The sequence below is a fragment of the Cervus canadensis genome, chromosome 21 (genome assembly GCF_019320065.1).
Source record: "Cervus canadensis isolate Bull #8, Minnesota chromosome 21, ASM1932006v1, whole genome shotgun sequence".
In the NCBI taxonomy this organism is placed as follows: domain Eukaryota; kingdom Metazoa; phylum Chordata; class Mammalia; order Artiodactyla; family Cervidae; genus Cervus; species Cervus canadensis.
The window spans coordinates 4923108-4941774 of record NC_057406.1 but is presented as its reverse complement, the minus strand read 5'-3'; the positions used below and the strand labels follow the sequence as shown (position 1 = coordinate 4941774).

At 57.7% G+C, this 18667-nt stretch overlaps 1 protein-coding gene across 3 annotated transcripts in view; it reads right to left on the bottom strand.

Moving 5' to 3' along the window:
* Positions 1–18667, bottom strand: part of SHISAL1 (shisa like 1) — a 137501-nt gene that overhangs the window by 35859 nt on the left and 82975 nt on the right. For all 3 annotated transcript variants that reach the window (XM_043441014.1, XM_043441012.1, XM_043441013.1), the window contains exons 2-3: positions 13395–13490; positions 9567–9780 (exon numbers count right to left, since the gene is read on the bottom strand). In XM_043441014.1, the coding sequence (XP_043296949.1) occupies positions 9567–9780; positions 13395–13458 (278 nt within the window). In that variant the 5' untranslated portion in view covers positions 13459–13490. The remainder of the gene's footprint in view (positions 1–9566; positions 9781–13394; positions 13491–18667) is intronic.

The window sequence follows — 18667 nt, the reverse complement described above, 5'->3', positions numbered from 1 at the left end:
CTGCGGACAAACAGAGAGAGGCTGAGAGACGCCAGGACCACCGCCCCGCGGGGCGCTGCAGCTAAGCCACGGAGTCGATTAGAAGACGTGGTACGGAGGCTGCTTCGGGGGTCTCAGAGAGGGTGGTGGGCCCCTCTCGGGGGACAAGGAATCTTGGCTCCCTCTTCTCATGCCCACCCCCCGCCACTGCCTCTCCTCCACCTGCCTGCCCTGCTGGCTGCCTCCCAGATCCCACTGCCCTGGGCCCTGTCCCACCCAAGCACCCCCTCCAAGACCCCACCTCCTTGGGTAGAAACCCCGGTGGGGGAGCCCCACACTGTTAGAGCCTCTGGAAGGAATTCTCAGCTGGACTTCTGGGGCTCTCATGGTGTGGGAGCCCCTACTTTCACCCTCCTTCTCTTACCCAGTTTGGGTGTTACGCCCAGACTGGCCAGCTGTCTCCTGCAGGTGGCCCCCGCTTGCCCACCCTCCTAGCCCTTGCTGAAGCTGTTCCCACCACCTAGGAGGCTCTCAGCAGCCCTCTCTCACCACCCCCTCCCTCCCCCTCCAGCTCTTCCCATCTTTCCGAGCCCAGGGCAAATGCAGCAAGTCCATTGGCTTTGGATGCACTGACCCAAGCTCCTGCCTCGCAGCATCCGCCTGGGGCCACCGAGCACCCTGTGGCCACCGAGTACCCTGTTCGAAGTGGAATCCAGCCAGGCATCCCCACCCCGGGGCCAGCTCCGCCCCAGCCTGCTCCATCGCACCCCCCTCCCCCTCTCTCAGAAGCCCAGGAATCAGGGCGTGGGCTCAGCTGCCCTCACCCCACCCCATGCAGCAGACACTGGTCCATCTGCCCCACCAGCCACGTGCCTTTCCAGCCCACCCTGCAGCCACTCCCGGACTCAGTGCTCCCCATCAGGCACCCCAGACTGCACAGCCAGGGGTCTCAGGGCCCCTGACATCAGTTCTCTTATTCTTCACCCGGCACTTCCACTCTGAGGTCTAGTCTGTCCTCCAGAAGCAGAGGTGATGGGGGTTCTGAGCCATAGATGCCCTTCTGTGAAGGGGCGCTGGCTTCCTGCCACAGTTTCTCTACCCTCGAGGAGCTTGCGGGGATACTGGGCCTTCACAGGGGCTGTACCTTCTAAAACCCAGCCAACCCTTTCAATGCCCCCAGCCCCTTTCTTCCTCCCCTGCTTGACTCCAACCATGGCCTCTTGGAGATTGCCTCCCCCAGGAAGGCTCCCGGACACACTGCTCCTTCTACCCAGCTGGGTCAGGCGTTCCCTCTGGCCTGAGTGCCCTTCAGACCCTCGCCCACCACCCGGGGCCATGCTAGCCGGGTCCACGTGTTTCCTCCCACCCAGGCCAGGGTCTGAGTCTCCCCCGGGTGCCCAGGTGGTGGGGGAGGCTGCTTCCTGGCCTCACCATGGCAGCTGGGGTGGCTGAGCTCCAAACAGCGCCCGCCCGGGACTGCGGCTGTTTAAAGGGACCGACTTATTAATCACTCAAATGCCTCCTCCATCTGCTGCCTGCTGCGGGCATCTGTGCAGGTGGGCGTGTGCAGGCGGGTGGCGGAGAGGAGGCACTCCCAGGAGGCAGAGCCGGCGTCCAGCCCCGCTGCCCCACATTCCACGGGGAGAGACGCACCCCGGCTCCCAGCAGACAGGCTCCCTGGGTGTCCTGAGTCCCCCATAGCAGGGCCCCCTAGATGCTGTCTGAGGCTGGGGAGCATGCTCCTGGAGCCCAGAGGCCCAGTTCTGGCCTCTTCTCGGCCTGGCTTTGCTGTGAGGCCTGGGAGGACACGGGTGTGTCTCTGGTTCTGGAGGAGGCGGAGTGGAACTCCTCCCAGTCTCGGCTTCCAGATTCTGGATCTTTCCCTCTTGGTTCACCCGTGCTCAGCCTCGGCCCCTGCAGTGAGACGGGGGCTGCTCCCCTCCGAGCCCTCCAGCCCCTCCCCGGGCTGGGCCCCGGTGCTGACTTTCACTCACACACTCACACACTCACACACTCACACACACACACACACGCATGTGCGCCCTTGGCCTGGAACGCCTTCTCTCCCCACACGTGGGGTGGGGGGCTCCTCGAGGGGAGGCGCTGTGTGTCCTGAGCACCGCGCGGGCAGCAGGCACGGGCAGGGGCCTGGGGCTTCCGGGCTGCTTGAGGAATGAGTAACCCCACAACTCTGCATCAGAGCGCCTTGGATCCTTCCGTGGTCCCACCTCCAGCCACCACCTCCCTGAGGCCTGCAGCCGTCCCAGGGGCTTGTTCTTGCTAAGGTGTGAAAGGCTGAGCGGCAGTCTTCCCCACCACACCCCCCAGCTGCCTGATTTCAAGGGGAAGCCAGCTCCGCCTGGAGACGTGTGGATGTGCATTGCTGCCAGGAAGCAGGGGCTGGCAGTGTGGTCCGGCAAGCTGAGACAGGAGTCCGTGTGGACGTGGGGAGGACCTGGCTCCAGCCCCCGGCACCCACGCTTTCCCCAGCACCCCTCTGCACCATCCCCTGGAGCCCCCACAGGGTTGCTCAAAGTGCCAGGCTCTTCCTGGGTGGTTCCCATGGCAGCAGCCGCGGGGGCTGGGGAGGGGGGTGGGAGGAAGAGGTCGGGCCAGCTGTGGGCAGATGCTGCCCCACAGAGAGGGAGTCCACAACGCCCGCGGGGGCTGGGAGCGGGACCACGGCTAGGCCTAAACCACCAGGGCTAGGAAACAACAGCAGCAATCAAATCAGCAGCTGGTGGGCATCACTCTGAACACGTTACACATCCTAGCCCGCCCGACCCTCACGGCGCACAAGGGAGGAACCCCTGCTGCCGTCATCCTCAGCCCAGAGATGCAAATGGAGGCTCAGAGGAATTAAAAGAGTGTCTGAGATCTCACAGCCATGAAACGGCAGAACCAGGATTTAAGCCCAGCCGTCCAGCTCCAGAGCGCACATCCCTAACCACTGTACCACACTGCCTAAGTTGGGCAGGTGCCACCCACGTTCTCTGGGCAGACAAGCTCCCCTCAGGCTTGTATCCACGCTGCTTCTCTGCCTGGGACTTGCCCCCTACCTCCTGTGAATGCAGCCGGCCCCACCTCCCTGTCTTCTTCCTGCAGCTATCACCTCCTCCAGGAAGTCTTCCTTGATGTCCTGTGCTAAGTCCGATCCCTCTCCTTGGGCCCCCCAGACCACTGGGTTTCCCAGAACACACTCTGCTGTCTTTGCTGTCTTGTTGGACTATTTGCTTCCTGAGATCAGATCTCCTTGAGGCTAAGGTCAGGGTCTAACTTATCTTTGTGTGCCCAGCGCTCAGCCTGGGGCTGCTTCAGACATTCCTTACGCTAACACATATTGAGCCCTCATAGCAAGCTGTGACAATGGCAGCCTTGATATTCATCAACCTCTTCACTAGATTTCACCTTCTCTATACATATTCTCTAGTGCGTGCATGCGCATGCGTGCTAAGTCGCTTCACGCCTGTCGGGCTCTGAGACTCTATGGACTGTAGCCTGCCAGGCTCCCCTCTCCATGGGATTCTCCAGGTTGTCACGCTCTCCTCCAGGGGATCTTCCCAATCCAGGGCTCGAACCCTTGTCTCCGCATCTCCTGCACTGGCTAAGGCAGGTTCTTTGCTGCTAGCGCCACCTGGGAAGCCCATATTCTCTAGTAGTTAATAGTAATACTAGCAATCACCACGCCCTGTGTTTCTGAATCTTTGCAACAATACTGTGAGTTAGGAGTCAGTCTCCCCATTTTACAGATGAGGAAATGAGGCCCAGAGAGGCAAAGTCATCGCCAAAGCCTGCACAGCTGGGGAGGGGCCGTGCTGGGATTTAGACACAGGGCCATGTGACCTCAGAGTGTGCGGAACTGGGGGGAAATCCCAAGGTCGAGTCTAAGACAGATGTCCAGGCAGGAATTCCCCGCATCCGCTTGGCCCACGAGTCCTGGCTCACCCTCCAACGGGAACTGAGGACAGGGTCCAACCTCCCCCGCAACAGCATCCTGCATCTCATCATGTCATCGCCATGGCAAGCGCAGGCGCTGCTGGGCTACAGGCCTCCGCAGTCAGCTCAGTCTAACCGGCCTGGGGCACTGGGGTGACAGCGTGGTCTCACGGCCCCCCTCCAGTTCAGAGAAAGGAGAGGGGCACGGGAAGGAGGTGCCACCCGTGCTGACTCCCTCTTACCTGCAAGGGAGGCCACCCTAGAGGTGGCAGCTGGCAGAGAAACCTGGGTCACGGACACTGTCCCCAGGCAGCTCCCTGGCCTCTCCATGGTTGGCTGGCTGTGAGCATTCTGTTTTTTTAAAATTTAATTTAAAAATGCAATCTGGAAATTAATTTCATCCAGATGCAGAGGCCTTTGTTGAGCATGTGTGTGTGTGTGTGTGTGTGTGTGTGTTATAAAGGTCAGAAGATAAAACAGAGGCTGTTTTATGAAGCAAGATAAGAAGCCAGCCGAAACCATAGATACCAATTTTTCAGTATCTTTCAGGATATTTACTGATTCAAATTCTTTTGGTGCTTTTCAAGCAATAAACCAAGCCTTCTCTGATGGAGAAATCTCACTGAATACCTTCCCAGACAGGGCAGGTATGTCAGCCAGCTGAGGCCAGGTGGTGGTCCCATCACCACCCATGGGCAGTCCCGGGTGAGGATGGAGGAGGTATGTGCCTGAGGCCATCGTGTCTGCATGGCTGGAGCACCTCTGGGTTTGGGGAAAGGAAAGCTTTTGGAGGAAAGAGGTTTCACTGCAGCCAAGAGAAAACTGACAACCCATCACTTCCCATGGTGAGGCCTTGAGGATTCTGCTGTCTTCTGAGAATTCCTGTCCCAGGCTCCCTCCTCTAGCAGCCCATCTGCCTCGTGAAGGAATACCCATGCGCTGCACAAGGACTCCAGTCCATGACCGGCTGCCAGAGGGACGACCTCTGCCCTCAGAGAGCACTGATCACTGACTGCACATGCCCCGTCCCACCCCACGCCCTGAACAGATGCCGCTGTTGCTTGTTCAGGGCCCTGGGTGATCACTGCTGCTAGTGCCCTGCCCAGAACCTGGCATGGGAGGGTGTGCACACACTCCTGAACACCGGGGCCGCTGCCCGAGTGGCTAGAAGTGGCATCTCCCTGAGGTGGTGGGCTTGGCGAGGTTGCTTGCCTTGCTCTGCCTGCTTTTCTGCCAGGCAGCCAGAACCAAAACAGACCGTTCTGTTCCTCCAAAAAAACACAAGTAAATAAGTCATCAGAAGCACCCTCCTTTTGCCTGCCACCAGCCCCACTTCCCGGCTGATTCACTGGGTGGGGCGGGCGTGTGTCAGGTGGCCCTTGCATCTTCATAAAGCCCTAATGGGGGTCACAGCTGCACTGGTCCATCTGGATGGGTATTAACCTTCATCTGGCCTCCGGGCTGAGGTCTGGCACACTCCCCAGCATCAGACAAGCCCTGGTTTTCTAGAAGCACCCAGGGGTGGCAGAGCCCACTGGTGGAACAAGGACCCTGGCATCCCTTGGCCTCAACTGTGGCTGCAACAGGTGACTTGATCAGCCTGGGCCCAGACCCTTTTTCCTTCCTCTCAGAGTAGCTGTGAGGACTAACGAGACAACACAGGTGTCCTGCCCAGAGGGATCAGAGCCCCAAAGGGCAGGACGGTCCTAAAGGCAGACTTTACCCGGCTCCCCTCACACACCTGGAGCACTGAGGACCTCTCGGCCAGGCAGGCCTGTCCCACCCCGTTCACTGCTGACCTATCCTCCCACTCCCACTGGCCCATCTTCCAGTCCTCTCTGACACAAGCTCTGGCTGGACACAAGGCCCTGGTCCAGCTCCCTGGGCTCAGGCCTTCTCCCCAAGGGTCTCAGCTCAGACGGCTAAGCAGGAGTCCCGCCAAGGCCTCTTATCTGAGCTCTGATCGACTGTCTACTGGGTGACCCCGGCCCCTTCCCTCTGCGGGGCCCCCGTCTTGTCCAGGTCACCATCACGGCTTCTGCAATGTCCTAGGTCCTTGTCCCCGCACCATCCATGAGTACAAACTCAACATGAAGCCCTCAGGGCCCCGCGCTTCCCTCAAGAGGAAGCCCAAACACCACCCCCTCTGCCCAACCCAGGGGCCCCCCACCCACCATGCCAGCCCCTGCTGCCTCTCCGCACTCTTCGCCTGGCATTTCATACTCAGGCTGCAGGGAACTCTGCCCAGAAATGCTCCTTCCTCTGGACTGTGTGACTCCCACCTCCTCCTGCACTTTTGGATGCGGGAGACCAAGCACCACGCCTCCCTCGTGAGGCCCAGGAGAGCTGAACACCCTGGCTGAGGAGTGCAGCCCAGCTCTTCTGGGCTTCTCTCCACATCTGTGGGAAGGGAGGTGACAGGAAGCTCGGTGGAGTGACGAGGAGGCATTCCTCCAGAGCGGTGCCCTCAACCAGGAGAGTCCTGCCTCCTGTGCTCCGCGTTATCAGGAGACGCGGTTGGGGATCACAGCCCATCAGTGGGGAGGGGGTGCTCCCCGCCTCAGTGAGGGGTGGCCAGTGTCTCACAGTGCACAGAACGACCCCCAAAAGGAGGATGAGGCCCACGTGTCCACAGGGTCGTGACGGGGTCCCTGCTCTGGGGATCGCCATCGACGGAAGTCTCGGATTTACTAAAGCAACTCTAGATCCAGGTCAGCTCTAGGCTCCACCCCCACTGGCTCCCTCAGTCAGGCAAGTTATCCAGCCTCTCCACGCCTCAGCTTCCTGCACGTCAAGGGGAATAAGGGTGGACTTCCAGGTGACTTCAGAAGGTTGACAAAGAGCCGGCCCCATGCTGCCTGCTCCAAAAATGCTTGCTGAGGTTCCAGAATAAAAACCAAGCTAAACGTCCTCAATGTGGCCATGCTTCCCCAGGGAAGGGCTTTGTTTTGTGGTTCAACACTTTATTATCCGCAGCCAGGACCCACCGTGCTGAGACGGTGGAGAATTCCATGTGCATCCTGTGTGAACATGCAGACCACAGAAACCTGTGGGTTCAAAACGAGGATCCCAGACACCAGTCGTCAGAGCCTTGGAGAAGTCTGGCCACCCTGCCAAGCCTCTATCTTCTGTCTGGCTTTCAGCCGGCAACTGCAACACTTTGGGGTCCTAACCTCAGTCCTGGCACCGCCCTCCTGGCTTAGGAAATTAGTCGTTGGTCTTATAAAAAGGCTTGGGTCAAGTTCCAGGCTTGATTCCAGCCCTCGTGATAGAAGAGGCTTGCTGAACTACTTCACACAGAATTATTCTAAGGTCTGAGCAGATGGCAAGATATTCAAGGGAAGCACCCATGCATCTGAGGAAGGCAGGCTGGGGAGCTGGCCTTGGTGGGAGGAGGAGAGATTTAGATGATAGTCAAGGAATTTGCATCTCCTGCCTGATCAGAGGGAAGAGGCAGCTTTCCCCAAGTGAGCATGGCATGGTGGCAAAACATCCAAGCCCCAACATCAGAGACTGAGGCTCAGAACTTCCCCACCACCACCCCTCCCAGGGGTGATACTGATCCCCCAGGAGTCACTCAACAAACCCACTCTTTCCAAGTAGATTTTTTTTCTTACCATGAAAAAAATATATCTACCCCAGGAGTCATCCTCAGCCTTACTGGGAAAATATCTGAAACATTCCCATTAAAGTCAGGAGGGAGATCAGACTGCCTGACAATGCTAAAGATGGTTTTAGAGGTACTAGCCAACATGATTGGACAAGAAAAAGGAGTGAGGCACAAAAATTGGAAAGAAGGAGATGAAATCATCACTATTTGCAAACAGCATAATTGGACATGTAAGAGGGTCAACTGAAAAAGTATTACAAATACAAATTTCAGTAAGGAGGCTGAGTAAAAAAAATTTATATTTAGAAATCATTAGGTTTTAGCATTTAAACAAGAGTTGGTCAGAAGATTTAGTAGAAGAAAGTGAAAGTGACTTAGTTGTGTCCCACTCTTTGTGGCCCCATGGACTATCCAGTCCATAGAATTCTCCCGGCCAGAATACTGGAGTGGGTAACTGTTCCCTCCTCCAGGGGGATTGAACTCAGTTCTCCTGCACTGCAGGCGGATTCTTTACCAGCTGAGCTACCAGTAGATAAAAAGACCTCGTTATAAAATAGCAGCATGAAAAGAAATAAATACAAATAAATGAAAAGATATGTACAATATCTATATGAAGAAAACTCTAAAACACTATGAAAGAAAAACTGAACAAATGGAAAGGCACCCTGTATTCTTGGAAAGGGATATTCAACATCATGAAAAGTCCATTCTCCTTGAATTAATCTATAAATCCAACACAATCTCCATAAAAAAATACTAGCTAGATTTTTTTTTTTGGCAGAGAGACTAGAAAAGCTAATTATAAAGTTTATATGACAAAAAATCTGGGGGAATAGACTAAGAAGACATTAAAACATGTCAAAAGCAACAGTAGTTAACACAGTGAGGTACTAGCAAACATAAACAGGATCAATGAAAGCCACCATAATCTACCCACTCACACTTAGTATATTATAGTATACAGTAAGTTGGCGTTTCACATCAGTGAGGAAAAGACTGACAATTCAATAATTCCTGTTAGGATAACTGTCTACCCATTTAGGAAAAAAGTAAAGCTAGATTCCTAATAAACATCCACATGAACTACTTGCATGCAAATTAAAAAAAAGAAACCTTACATTCAAATAAATTCCTGACAGATCAAAGACCTGAAGGCAAGAAAATAAACATACAGGAAGTAGAAGAAAACATGGGGGGATTTTTTTTTTATGATCTCAGAGTAGGAAAAGCCTGTCTCAATATGATATAAACCCCACCAGACATAAAAGACAAAAATATGGGTACAATTTGACTGTATAATAATTAAAAACTAAGCATGAAGAAAAAAGCAGCACAAACTCAAAGACACACTGAGAAAATATTTGAAATGCATCCCATTTCCTTCATATATAAAGAGTTCCTACGATCAAACAGGAAAAAGGCCGAAAATTAAATAGGTAAAGGCAGAGGACATAAACAGCTAGCTCACAATGGCTCTTTAAAATGTGAAATGTGCTCATTTGTAATAAGATAAATAAGTAGGTACTGTTTGGATACCATGTGCCTTTACTTAGCATATTCTCACTGCTTTTCTACCAGCAAACTCCTCCTCTCTCTCTACATTCAGATCCTGTCCCTCAGGGCCCTGGTCTCACATGCTCTAATCACCTTAGGGAAAGGGGCTGCATGGGAATAATTTCTGAGTCAGGAACATCTACCAATGTTTGTTGAACAAATAATGAGTGAAAAAGGAACTTGGGTCTCCTGGGTTCCAGCTCCAAGCACCGAAAGTCTTCCACATTCTTGACCTCATTTCACTTTCCCATCAGCCCTGAGTGGTAGGTATCATGTCGTGTGCCCATTTCTCAGATGAGAAGGCTAAAGTCCAGAGGACAGAACAGCCCAGAAAACCTGTCACCTGAAGACTTGCATAAACTCCTTCTAGTCCACCCATCCTCACACTGATTACTCGACAGCTGGCTGGGAGGCTGGGTGTTCTGGCAGCACCCTGGCCTGACTGGGGCCCAAGGCAGCAGGACTGGGGCCCCAGCGTGGTACTTACTTGTGCATGTAGCCCTCGGAGCCGGCCGTGAGGTTCGCCTGCATCACCGCCTGGAACTCTGTCTCGTTGCAGCAGTATTTGAAAACTGTGTTGTTATGGTGACAGCAGAGGATGAAGGTTTTGTTGTCCGAGAGCCGGGGGCAGTGGAAGCCGAAGTGGTAGCGGCCTTTGTGGTCCGTGTACGGCTCACAGACCCGGAAATGCGCGGACAAGACTGGAAAACAGAGTCACCAGGCTTGGTGGGGGTCCCTCACGAGGCCCAGCTGGCCCAAGACACCCGTCAGTCCGTGAGGATCGTGGGCAGAGCCTGGTTGGCCTATTTTAGGGTCTTGCTGCCTCTTCCCGTGCCAGGAGGCCTCTGTGGCCCAGTGTGAGCCTCCCCTCTTCCAGGAAGCCTGCTCCTGTCATCCCCTGGGCTACCATCCTGCTTATACTGAGTCACTCAGACCAGGAGCTCCTTGCAGGCAGGGCTGATCTAAGCCTCAAGGGGATCCTCCCCAAGATTTTTGCATACAGCAGGAACCCAGTTAAGAAACAACAGGAACTGAGCACCTACTATGTGCTTCACCGGTTCTATCGGATTTAATCCACTTGGCCATCTTAAGAGGCAGGTCTGGGATCCCACTTTACAGAGGGAGAAACTGAGGCTCAGAGGCCGAAAGTGACCTGTCTGAGCCGGTTAGAGGTGGTGGAGGGGGATCCACCACCTGGATCCAAGGTCCAGGACCCTCTCCACTCCTCCGTCACTGGGCGGACTTGGTGGTGGGCTCGCCACCAAGTCCAGGCTGGCCGGGGTAGTGAGTGACAGGTGTGCAAGAACCAGGTCCTGCTTGTGGAGAAAGCAGCATCCCCTTGTGTCTTAGTCTCAACTAAACTGACGCCCTAGAACCAGAAGCCCCCAGGGGGCTGCCTCAGGGGCCCCAGCTCTTATCATAAATAATTCAGCCCCCTAGACCATGAATTTAAACACAATTTCTACCTCTTCATCTTTCAACACATAAAAGACCATCAAAAACCCCATCAACAATCGGTGACAAAGCTTCCCTGGCCTCGGACCCTCATTCCTCTGACTCAAGGGCAGAGATCGGTGTTCAGCCACTGGTGACGCCATCTAAGCCCAGGACAGTATTTACTAGTCGTGCCGATGGTGATAAACAGGAGTGAAAGCCTGAACAAATATAACAATGGAAAAAAACCTGGAGCCCGCTGTCTCCAGCTTAATTAGTATCTTCATAAAAGGGACTGCTGTATCTAATTTGTATCGCTCAAAAGGGGCTTCGTGGGCTGAATACATTTCTCCAACCACAAAGGCTCCGGTTCTGCAGAAGCGCCTCAGTTAGTTGAAAGCTCTGTCTCTGCTGAGAGGTTATTAGACTCCAGCCCACACAGCTCCTAGTGCCCGGGGCTGGCGTGGGGATCCCAGAGGGGCGGTGCTGGCTGGTGGGTGGGCGGGTCTCATGTACTGGGGCGCCGAGGCTGGCTTGGGTGGCTTTGTGAAATCCCGGGCCCCTTCCTCAAAGTACAGCACCCTCCTCTGTGGTGATGGGCAGGACCAATGCAAGAGAAGGGTCCCGAGTCAGGGGAGCTCTCCAGAACCCCTTCTGAGCCTTAGAAAAAAAGAAGACCGTCTTAAGGACACAGAGGTCACTAAGGAAGCCTTTGGTGAATTCACCATCTCACTTGATCTCGTGCATTCCCGGGTACAGAGGAGAAAACTGAGGCTGAGCACATCGGTCTCGAGGTGTGGTCCCTGACCTGCCACATCCTCATCCCCTAGGGACTCGTTACAGACGCAGCGCCTCGAGCCCCGCATTCTGAGACAGAAAGCAGGGGGTGGAGAGGTGGGGGGAGTGACAGTCTGAGTCTTAGCAAGACCCGCAGGGGATGCAAAGAGACTTGGTTTGGGACCCACTGGCCTGGAGCAACAACCCACCAGAGGCTGGAGGCAAGGGGTGGAGGCAGGAGGTGAATCCTAGCCACTGTTCTGGGCTGTGTTCCGGTCAATGAAAAAGCCCCATTTTCTGGGGGAGTCGGCTCACACTCAGCTTAGCTCACAGGGGCTGGGTGTGTCAGCAACTCCCGGTGGGGAGTCAGGAAGACCAGCTGGGGCCCTGAGGCTGCGCTGAGGGGCTGCAGCTGCAGGACCAGGGGAGGGAAGGCCCAGAGCTGGGAAGGGGCCTTTGAGCCGAGTTTTGGAGGAGCGGGAAGTGTCGCCGTGGAGGTGGGGAGGGGATACGGACAGGTCCCCAGAGGCTCACCCTGGCCACCCCTGGCGCCACCTGCTTTGACCATCTGACAGAGGCCAAGAAGGCCACTGCTGCCTCCTGAGAAAGAATGTGAGGGAGCCCGAGGCGCCCTGGGCCCCGAGCCGGGACAGAGGTCTGACCCCTGGAACGCGCAGGACCACCTGAGCCATCAGGGCCTCTCTGCACTTCCTTGCCGCCGGTGATGGAAGACCAGCGGCCTCCCGGGGGCTGGGGGCCCCAAGGAGCACCCATGAGCAGCACACAGGGCCCGCTTAGAGCAGGGAAGGGGTGAGCAGCAGAGTGGGCGATAAAGGACCGTGCTTCTGGCCTCAGGCACAGGCACAGCAGGGCCCTGGGGCCCGAGGGTGGAGGGACGGTGGTCAGGAGGCCTGCGCATCCTGAGTCACCAGGAAAACAGGCTCAAGCAGAGAGGGAACACCATGGGGACAGCCACTCTCTCGGGGACTGGGGTCTCAAGGCCCTCAAGAGGGGACCATGATTCCCCCTATTTGCAAAGTTCAGGGTATGCAGGGCCATCACTTAACAGCCAGGTGACTGCGTTCTCTGACTACATGGCCTGGGGCTGGTCTCTTTCCTGGCCTGAGCCTCAGTTTCCTCTGTAAATGGGTGAGGAGTCCCTCTCCTCCAGGGGACAAGAAGAGCTAACACTCAGGAAAGCCACCGCGGGGAAGGAGTTCTGTGCACGGTGGTCACCCCCAGACCCCGGGCCTTGGTCCAGCTTGGGCTCTGCCATCCCTGGGCCCTTTATAGCCTCCTTCTGAGCCACAACAGCCAGCAAAGGGGCAAGGGACCCGAGGCTGCAGGCTGGCATCCGCAACCCTGTCAGAGCAAGAGGCGAGCAGGGGTTATGTGCACACGTGCCTGAGAAAGAGAGACAGAGACAAGGACGGAGGAGGAGGGACAGGATGGGGGAGAGGAGCACAGACAGAGGGAGAAATGCAGAGCCAGCAGGCGCCTTGCTGAGAGCAGAGCCAGCCCTGACGGCAGAAGGCGGGTGCCCCTTCTCCAGGTGGCCAGCGTCCCCCTGCAGCAACCGAAGGGCACGGTTCATGTTCACCTTGGTGAAGGGGTGCATGAGAGCCCCCCTGCTGGGATCGGGGAGGGGCGGGCCTCCGGAGACTGGTCGGGTGCTGGGAGCCGGGGACCTGGCATGATGCTGCCTGGGTTGGAATCCAGCCCCTACACCAGCTGTGCCATCTCAGGCTGGCCAGTCCCCTCTCCAAGCCTCAGTCTCCTCCTCTGCTCAATGGGGTGACTACGACGTTGCCTGACTTTGACTTGTCAGGCTTGGGGGAGAACTCACTGCGCATAAGGGCTTCTCCTAGGGCTCGATGGCAGCCAGCGATACCCCCACAGTATCCTCGAGAATCTTCCAGGGAGTGCCCCGAGACAGGCACACATGGGGCCTTGCGAACGTTAGCTCCTCACGAACGTTAGCTCCTCACAAGGGTGACTTCCGTCAGCACCCATAACTCTGGCTGGGCTAGCAGTGACCCTGGGAAGGACCGGCCTGTCCCTGCCCCCGCCGCCCACCTCCCGCCGAGCATCCCGGGGGTCCTACCTGCGGAAATCAGCAACGAGAGGACGGCGAGCACGTTCAGGGGCTGCTGGCCACAACTGGTCATCGTTTGGCTTGCATCGATCCGTCGAGCGCTGCCTGTAGAAGGAGAGCCGGGAGAGGCCAGCTGCAGGCCGTCCCGCCTGCGGAGCGGACCACTGGCTCTGCTGCCCGCGGCGGGGCCAGCAGGCGCGGGCGGAGACGCGAGTGTGCCGGGAGCAGGGGCCAGGACGCGGATGGTGGCAATGCCGCCATCCAATTTCCTTTCCGGGATGGATGAGTTCCCCAACCAGTCAGCTGTCGCCTCCCTTTCTTTTCACGGCAAAATCAGACTTCATCAAAGGGGTGCGGATGGCTCAGGTGGTGGAAATAACTAGCAGGCTGAGGGTGGTGGGCACGGGAATGAGAATAGGGGTGAGCGAGGGGACTAGGGGTGATCTCATGCACCTGCAGGGGGCTGGCAGGACCCAGGTCTCCCTCCTGTGTCCTAATGGGGACCTCCCTTCACCACCCCCGCTCTGACCCCCTCCCCGCCTCCACCCTCCCCACTGCAAGAATGCATCCAGCCAGCACCTTCCAGGCATTAGGGACCCAGCAACGAGCCAAACACACTCGAGATGGAACGCCATAGAAGCTGCTCTTGTCCCAGCTTGCGTTCCAGCAAGCAGATCTGACAGGGCACAGACAAATGGATGAGGAGTCCAAAGGCTACGAGCCCCCTGGGGTCACACCCCAAACACCCAAAGCAGAGACTCAGACAGATACGTGTCCACCCACGTCCACAGCAGCACAGTTCAGAATAATGAAAGGAAGGGACAACCTGAGCGCCCATCGATGGGTGATGGGTAAACGCCACGTGGCATGTACTAACCATGGAATACTACCCAGCCTTCAAAAGGGAGGAAACGCTGCCCCAGGCGACAACACGGATGAGCCTTGAGGACGTTCCACTCAGTGAAACAAACCAGACGCAAAAAGACAAACACTGCAAGTGCACCTGCAAGGGGCTGGCAGGACCCGGGTCTCCCTGCTGTGTCCTACTGGTGACTTCCCTTCACAGCCCCTGCCCTGACCCTGTCAAAAAAGACAAACACCGAGGTCCCTAAAGGAGTCACGTTCATAGAGACAGGAAGTAGGATGGTGGGGTGGGGGTCTGGGGGAGGCGGAGAGAGTGTTCCTTGGGGACAGAGTTCCCATCTGGGACGATGACAGAGTTCTGGAGGTGGGTGGTGGGGGTGGAGGAAGTGTTGCAGACCGAGGGAGCAGCAGGTGCAGAGGCCCTGAGGTGGGAGCCCCAGGGAGCCAGGGGAGGACGCGGGAGGGGCGGGTACCTGCAAGCCCCCTAAGGCAGGCCTTGGCCTTCCGTGGCTACTTTACATCAGACTGTTGAGGCCTCAGGATAAACCTGAGGGACAGGTTCCCTGACTATCATCACCCTCGTTGCTCCCCGGGGGTCTGAGAGCTCAAGCTGGGGAGGAGGCCCAAGCGCCCCTGTGTAGTCGGCGTGGACTCCTAGAGCCCCGCCGGGGTTGTAGCTGCATGTGGCTGGGGATGGGTTTGCTGAGCACCTACTATGTGCCAGGCTCTGGGCCAAGCGAGGTCCTGTGCGCCACCCTCTGCCCTCACCGCTCTCCCGATCAGGGAGCGCTCAGGGACCCAGCATGGGTCCAGGGCAGCTCTGAATCCTGAGTGGAGGCAGGAAGCTACCGGGAGGGGGGCGGTGGGGGGCAACCCAGAGGCTGGACGCGTCGGACCAGGAGAGGGGGTCAGACTCTCCACCAAACACGGGGCGCTCCCGGGCAGGTCCCTGCCCCTGCTCTGCGGCCCCTCCTCGGGCGTCTCATCTGCAGCAGGGGCGGCAGGAAGGCACCAGCGGGTCAGGGCGGCTCTGAAGTGTGGTGAGCCAGAATAGGAAGAGGGTGGCAGGGCCGTGAGCCGGAGCCAGAACGCTTGAACAGGGTGCTTACTCACGGTGACTCGGCGCCAGCCCCTGGGGAGGGCCCCCGCCCACCCCTCCACCCAGGCCTCTCTGCTCCCCCCCACCAGGAGCAGCCCGGCCCCCACGGGCATCCAGCTTCTTAATTGCTCTGAGTCTGGGCCTCCTCCCTGCCTCCCTCAGGGCACTCCTGGGAGGATGAAGGAGATTAAAGCATTTGAAAGTGCTTAGGAAGAGACCTAGGGATCAGCCCCGGAAAAGGTCCCGTGAGGGGGTGGGGAGTGACAAGTCCTGAGCCCCCATTCTGCAGGTGGGAAAGCTGAGGGTCCCTGAGGGCCAAGACGGGCCTCCAGACTCCGGGCTCCTGTAGGGTGAGGCCGCCCACATTTTGAACCGGGGCTGCAATCTGAGAGCTGGTGGGTTCACTGAACAAATGCTAGGGTGGGGGTCCGCCTCCGCCACGGGCCCAGCCCTCCCTCCTGCTGCTCCTACTCCCTACAAAGCCCTGCGCCTATGGAGGGGGGCTGTCACTCACACCTGGGGTGCCCTCCTCTCTTTCCTGTGAGACCAAATCCTGCACGGCCTTAGAAGCTGATCTAATGCCACCTCCTCCAGGAAGCCTGCCTCGATTCCATCAGCTGGAGGCAGCTTGTCCCTCCATTGAGGCTTATCATACTCCATCTCATCTCTCATTAACGTGCTCATTCAATGATTCATTCATGTATTCTCTCGACATCCACTCACTGACTCCCCAACTCTGGGCCAAGGCCTGGACTGGGTTCTAGGGACTCAGGGTGTGCTGGATGAGGGCGCCCACCAGCTCTACCTTATGGGATTGGTCCTCACACCCTGTTCTATCAGACTGTGAAAGTCCCGGGTCAGGGCTTGGCATAGCCTGGGTGACAGCCCCCCGCCTGGCTGACTCCGGCTCTTGGCTTCTTGGGGGCACTGAAGCAACAGTGGCCTCAGGGCCCGCCGTGGGTATGAAGGTCCCGCCCAGCACAGGTGTCCCCACCACGGGGATGCACTGTGCCTGCCGCATCCATCCCGCCGTCCAACGGAGCGAGCCCGCCTGTGATCTGCTCAGCCCCCTCCCCCCATTCATGTCTCCAATCCCCCCCATGTCCCCCCACGTGGCCACCTAAGGATGAGTCAATGGGTGACACACCACGCTGGTGGGACAAGGGTTGGGGTGGGGGCTGCCCACCTCCCCAGGCCCACCTCCCCCTCCATCCTGGGCAGCTCAGGTGCCAGCACTGAAGGCTGAATTCGTGGTGGAAAGAAAACCCCGCAGAGAGTCACTGGGATCTTACATAAAAATTCCATTTGTCACGACCTGAGACAGCAAAGCTCAAAGCCAGCCAGTGTCTCTGTTCCCGGCCGGGCCGGAACAGAGCGGCTTTGGAAACTCCATGGATGCCAGCCCCGTGGGGTTCCCACGAGAGGGCCAGCCCAGAGGGCACGTCGTCTGCTCACCCACATTCACCTCGGCCCCTCCCCGGAGCCTGCAGAGGGGGATCTGGGTGTGTCAGGCTGTCAGGTGCCAGCACCTGGGCCCCCCCACTGGTGACATTTTGGGGGCAGCCCCCCAGCAGAGGCAGGAGTTGGGACTGAGAGTGAGCAGCCCCGCTCCCGCCCCTCAGGGCTGGCCCTGCTTCTGGGGCTGCGCCCTGGGGCTGGCTCAAACCAGCCGGCTTCTCCATGAAAGTATGCTGGCTTTTTGCCACGTTTTCTCAGATGATCCCCGACAGCCCGATCAAGCAGCTATCAAACACCCATCTGGTAAAGGACACCAAGGCTCAGAGAGGTGAAGCGACTTGCCTGTGGTCACACAGCCGCTCTGCGGCTCCTCCAGGAAGCAAGCCCAGTCTGCAAGCAGGCAGTCCCTCCAGGCACTTAGGAGTTTCCAGGGCCTCCGGAGCCCCTCAACCCCCAGAAGGCACATCTACTACAGACACATTCAGTTTATCATGGTGGTTTAGTCGCTCAGTTGTGTCCGACTCTTGTGACCCCGTGAACTGTAGCCCGCCAGGCTCCTCTGTCCATGGGATTTCCCAGGCAAGAATACTGGAGTGGGCTACCATTTCCTTCTCCAGGGGATCTTCCAGACCCAGGGATTGAACCCGGGTCTCCTGCACTGCAGGCAGATTCTTTACCAACTGAGCTACGAGAGAAGCCCTAATTGATCGTCCCGGGTTCTATTCCTCTGAGAACCAGTAAACTGTCCACTGTGGGAGCTGGTGGCCGATGGTAAAAGCTCCCATCACGGGGAGAACGTTCTGGGTGAGCGGGACTCCCCGAGCGGACGGCCTCCAGAAGCACGCGTCAGGCGCGCATCCCCGCGTCTGCCCCTCGGGTCAGCCGGGGACTGCTGTTCCCAGATCCGAGGAGTATTTTTAAACACCGAATTTGGCAAGGCCTGAGAAGGAAGGAAGGAGGGCATGTGAAGAGAAACAGAGCCGGCGAAGATGGATTAAACCCCACCAGCAACGACCACAGATCGGTTCTCGAGTCAGCCAGGCCAGGCAGGGCTGGGGACAGGGGCAGCGGTGGGGAGCAGCTGGGGCTGCTGCCCCAGACCCCCGCCCCCCAGGACCCCATATGCCTGGCAGCCACTGGCCCAACACCTAGAGTTTCCTCATCCTCTCCCAGCTTCTCCCAGACCCCTGCTCAGCCTACCACGAGCTCCCCTGGGTGTGGCCAAGGGCATCAGTTCTTGCCTGCACCGGGTCAAGGGCAGCAGGGCTCGGAGGGCGGGCCTTGCACTTGGGCCACACTGCCTGGCTCCACCTTTTGTAACCACACCCTGTGTGTCCTGGGACAAGTCTCCTTGGCCCTAAAGGGAGGATAAAAATAGCAGCTAATTCACAGAGTCCTTGGGATGATTGGACGAAGTGACGCATCCGAGGGCCTGGAAACGGGGCTTGGAGCTCAAAAGTGTCCGTGGGGAGCGCCGCTCCTCACCGGCTGCCAGCTGGCTCTGCCCCAGCCTCGCCCACCAGGTTGGGTCCTGCGGGCCCAGGGCCAGCTTCCTAAAGTGCCCATTTGATCACCCGCCCACCTCCTCGGGTTCAAGTCCATGCTCTGGGGCCTGGGTGGTTTGGCCCTTGCTGCCGCCTCTTACTCTCTGCTTCTCTGGGGTTCAGCCCTCCAGGATCTGCGTCTCCTCTGGGCCTTTGCACACTCTGTTCCCCGTGCTGGGGGACACCCTTCCGCTCTCCTGCAGGTGGGCAGCCTGGAACCAGCTTTCGAAGTTCAGCAGGGGGTGCCCATCTCTCAGTGAAGCTTCCCTCCCTCTAATTCTCTCACTCTCCCGGGTGGGCTCCAGAGGCTGGCACGG